The following is a 5,000-nucleotide window of genomic DNA, read 5'->3' as shown; positions in this document are numbered from 1 at the left end:
TTGTCATGATAAAAGGCCATTTATACTGTGGGTGGGAAAATGCTGCACTTTAAGCTGGGACTTTTAGCTACTGCACTTGCACTGATAAATTGATAAAGAGTAATGTTTCTTTTCTAGATCTTTTACGGCACATCCTTTGTCTGGCTTGAGGGGACCAACACGTCGCAGCATTAGAGTGAAGCGTTTTATTTGTGGTCTGTGTAAAAGGACGACAACACTGCATTTCTATGACAAAAAGACGATGAGATGTGTCATCAGCGGGAAAACTATAGGTCTGCACTTCTACTAACTCATGATCCTGGACACTACTTACAAAAAAAAAAAAAAGAAAAAAAAAAAATCTGGTACTTCAGACTTTTGCAAACCATCTACCAGAAAAGGGAAGCGTATCAAAAATGGCCCCTAAAAAGGAGAGACGGGGCACGAGGAACAACACCAACAGAGCTCTCAAACAAAAGGCAAGCGAGGACATTCATGGCGTGGGGAGATCGAGCGCGTCATCCACAGGTAGGTCTCGGGGGATTTCGACCGTGTGGAACTGTATGGTAGGCGGGTCCCCTTCATACTGTGAGGGGAGGCCCTGGCTGAGGTCTACAGTGAGGAGGTGTTCGTGTGGGGAATCTATCTCAAAGGGGGGCTGCCCGAGGTGAGAGTAGTCTTCGGGAGAGTCACGCACGATCTCATAGTGTGGGTGGAAGGTGCCGGGGGAATCGATCTGCAAGGGCACAGTGTACGGTTTCTCGTGGGGGGACTCGATTTCGACTGAGGGGGGTACCTTGAGGGGGTTGGTGGGGAGGGCGTAGGGGTCCGCCATGGGGCAGGAGGGCCGGTGTTGCAGCAGCTGGGGGGGAGCCTCCTTGTAGGGCTCCTGGTAGGGCTCCAACATGCGGATCTTGCCCCACCTGAAACGAGAGGTTTACAAAGACATTATCGTGGCAGTCTAAACACGGCGAGAGATAAAGGGCGCCAGCGTCGCGTTTTATCATGCGTTTTTTGGTTTTCCCTTTTCTTGGATCCTATTAGAGGAGCGTTATGTGCTTCTGAAAACAAACAAGATAAACTTTGCAATCATGTAAATGATTTCAGAAATGAAGGCATATTCATCTAGTCTGCATATATATATATATATATATATATATATATATATATATATATATATATATATGAATATATATACATATATATAGAGTAATTATATATGTATGTAAATATATATACATATATATGTATATATATGTATATAAGTATATATATACATATATATATAATATATATATATCTCTATCTCTATCTATCTATCTATATATATACATATATATATATTTAAATATATATATATATACACACACACACACACACACACACACACACACACACACACACACACACACACACACACACACACATACGTACTTACACACACACACACACACCACATGTGTGTGTGTTCAGACCCAAACTTGAGTTGAACCTACCATGTAGAACTTGTGTTAAAAAAAAACATACCTCTGCAGGAACAACTCTTCTCGAAATACACAAAACCAACTACATGATTATCATACAAAGAGGGTGTTTAAGCTCAGTAAATCTTGCAAGAATGAAATGTTTATACTTAATGCTCAAAGGATGAAGGTATTCCAAAGATAGGAGGTAAACAATGTCTAAATTTCAATAGTAAAGTAGGATAAGTGCTATTTTCCTTTAAACTCTTTATCTTTCTCTTTATCTCGCTCTTCCCTCTTCCATCTTTCTCTGTGCTCCACTTCTTTATTCTTCCCTCCCTTTGTATGTAGAAAAGGTATGAATGAGAATGAATATCTTCACAATAATAGGGTTGTATTTGACCAGTTTCGATTACATCTTCGTTAGAAATAGATCTCTCGTATTGTCTCATTCGTATCTTTTCTACACTTATCAACATTAATACGGTTCATTCTCCCCCGTTCTTTTCTAACTTCATCCATTCTGTATCTACTATTTTATTTCCTTCCCTTCCTCCTTCATTTATTCTCGGCTATCCCCACTTAATAAGTGTCTCACCTCTCTCTCTTTCTCTCTTTCTCTCTCTGGTCCTCCCCTCTCTTTTTCTCGGTGTATCCTTCCCTCTTCATTCTCTTCCCTTCCGTCACTCCCATCATCATCTTCATCTCTCTCTCTCTCTCTCTCTCTCTCTCTCTCTCTCTCTCTCTCTCTCTCTCTCTCTCTTATCCCTCTCCTCATTTTTCTCTCATATTTGTCCCCTTCCATTCCCCAAACCTATAACCCACAGTTTCCACTTCCTTAGACAGAGCCGAGTTGACGCAGGGTATCGGGCAGGCCAAACACCTTTCAAGCTATTTATACCCCCCTTTAAACACTGGCGTAAACTGAAGCCCATATGTGTGTCGTCATGCGCAAGGGGCAAAGCAAACCTTAACTTCATGCTTGAACTTATAAACAAGCACGAGAGGTATACTGTGCGCATGTTCGTTTATCAAGGTGTACTGAGTTTCATACACATCAACGCAGGTGTATACGAGGAAAGATCACACGGAAGACTCATATTTAACCTTAGGCTTAATGAAACCTGTACACGTGGTTATTGTGTATTGTTTCTCTCTCACACGCGCACCATATGGAAGAAGAAACAAGAAACAATAAGACATACATAAACAGGAAATTTTCAGTGTACATTCTCACGTAAGCGTAAAAGTAAACCTATTATAGCATAGCAACACTTGAGTGAAGCCTAACCGTACATCCTCACTCACGTACTCATTGCCACAAACCTCCCACAGAAGACGGTATTATGCACACAAACCAAAACAATAACAAAATAACACACATATACTTTTTTACGCACATCACAAACACAAATCTCACATATAAGCTATTGATTGTCACACACAATGTAGCAAAAAGTGAAACAGTACATATTTGCAATAAAACAAACATAAAAGAAACACACATGCAATGGAACTTTTAAACAACACATTCCCACATACAAAAACACAAACATCCCTATACACACATTTATCCAGAAACAAAAACAACACCGCGTCCAGTTTATACAGACGACCCCCTCGGAAACCCAGCCAGCCAGCACGCTCGTTTGCAATAGCCTTGTAAACACACGTCCATTCATACCTACCTTGTTTACCTTTTGCGGGAAAATAGACGCGTTTTCCTTTTGCTTAGACTAACCTCAGGTATACGCGTATCGAATTACTTAACGAAGATATTCTGTTAGGAATATATATATATATATATATATATATATATATATTGTTTTCTGTTATTACTGGTTTAATATTTTTTTCCTTCCCTTATCATTTACACCTACGCTGTATCTTTTTCTCATGTAAAAAATGTCCTCTCTTTTTCCCGTTATCATTGAATTTTATTCAGATGCTGATGACTGAAACAGATAGATAGAGTGCGAGAGTGAGAGAGAGAGAGAGAGAGAGAGAGAGAGAGAGAGAGAGAGAGAGAGAGAGAGAGAGAGAGAGAGAGAGAGAGAGAGAGAGAGAGAGAGAGAGAGAGAGAGAGAGAGAGAGAGAGAGAGAGAGAGAGAGAGAGAGAGAGAGAGAGAGATTGAGAGAGAGAGAGAGAGAGAAAGAGAGAGAGAGAGATTGAGAGAGAGAGAGAGAGAGAGAGAGAGAGAGAGAGAGAGAGAGAGAGAGAGAGAGAGAGAGAGAGAGAGAGAGAGAGAGCAAACAATCGAGAAAAACAAACAATACGAAATTTGGGAAACGAAAATAGGTTAATTAAATAGTAATGCCAAAGGTAATATTGATGATGGTGATGATGACGGTGACGGTGACGATGATGATAATAATGATGATGATGATGATGATTATAAATGTTTATTAGGATAATACTAATAATAACGTAAGGATAATAATAACAACAATAATGATAATAATAGTAATAAAGTGATAGACACCCAACTCACTACGCTTATCCCCTCCACTCCTCCCTCCCCCGGTCTAACCCCCACCCCCCTCCCCCGGTCTTGCGTTATCCCAAAGCGCTTCCAATTGGTCCCTGGATGTTGGGATTCAGAACTCCATCAATCTCCTCTATCTGTGACGGTTAATTTCCACGAAGGCTGCGGGAATTCTTTGAAAATGGGGTTGGGGAGGATGAAGGAGAGGAAGGGGGGGGATGAGGGGGAAGTGAGGGTTGGAGGGGGAGGAAAGAGGGTGGGAGGGAGGGAGGGAGGGAGGGGGGAGGGGAGGAGGAAGGTAGGGAAATGAAAAGGAGGAAGAAAAGGGAGAGGAGGAGGAGGGGGAAGGAGGAGGAGAAGGGGGATCAAGAGAAGGGAGAAAGAGAGAGAGGGGGATGGAGGGAGACTGGGAAACAGGGAGGGGGGGAGGGGGGGAGGAAGGAGGATTGGGAAGGAGGGAAAGAGAGAAGGGGGGGGGGGGGAGGAGGGAAAGGAGAGAGGAGGGTAGGAGAGGGTAAATTTAAAGAAGAAGCGCAGTGATTGTGGGAAGAGTGGGGGAGGGGAAGGGGGGTAAGGGTGGGAGAGGGAGGAGGGAGAAAGGGTGTGAAAAAGAGAAGGGGAGGCCGTCTTATGGGGGAAGGGGGGGACGGAATTGAGGTAGGTATTAGGTGTTGGGGAAGAATGAATGAAGGGAAAGCGAGAAGAGGAGGCGGAGAAAGACAACGAAGGATTATAGAATGAAAATAAAGTAAAGGGACATTATGTTAAATAAAAGAGGAAAAGAGGAGACAGGCAAGGAAAATCCGGCAGTGGTGGGGAGGGAGAAGAAAAACAATTGATATATATGGTGATATCTGCATTGCAAATTCCAGAATACGAGCAACTGAAATAAAAGTCGAAGTAAATGCGAAAAGACGAGATGGGAAAATAAACAACAAAATCTGGATACGTTCTAGATACACGGATACTTCGCGTTGGCGTTTTGTGTTCTCTCTCTCTCTCTCTCTCTCTCTCTCTCTCTCTCTCTCTTTCTCTCCATAGTACCTCATCTTCCTTTTTTCCTTTCCTCTTA

At 42.3% G+C, this 5,000-nt stretch overlaps 1 protein-coding gene across 1 annotated transcript in view; it reads right to left on the bottom strand.

The window, feature by feature from the left end:
* Positions 1-5,000, bottom strand: part of LOC125025570 — a 47,176-nt gene that overhangs the window by 1,035 nt on the left and 41,141 nt on the right. Inside the window, exon 5 of the mRNA XM_047613595.1 lies at positions 776-902. Within this exon, the coding sequence (XP_047469551.1) occupies positions 776-902 (127 nt within the window). The remainder of the gene's footprint in view (positions 1-775; positions 903-5,000) is intronic.

This window comes from Penaeus chinensis, chromosome 5 (assembly GCF_019202785.1).
Source record: "Penaeus chinensis breed Huanghai No. 1 chromosome 5, ASM1920278v2, whole genome shotgun sequence".
Lineage (NCBI taxonomy): Eukaryota > Metazoa > Arthropoda > Malacostraca > Decapoda > Penaeidae > Penaeus > Penaeus chinensis.
This window is presented reverse-complemented; position numbering and strand designations above follow the sequence as displayed.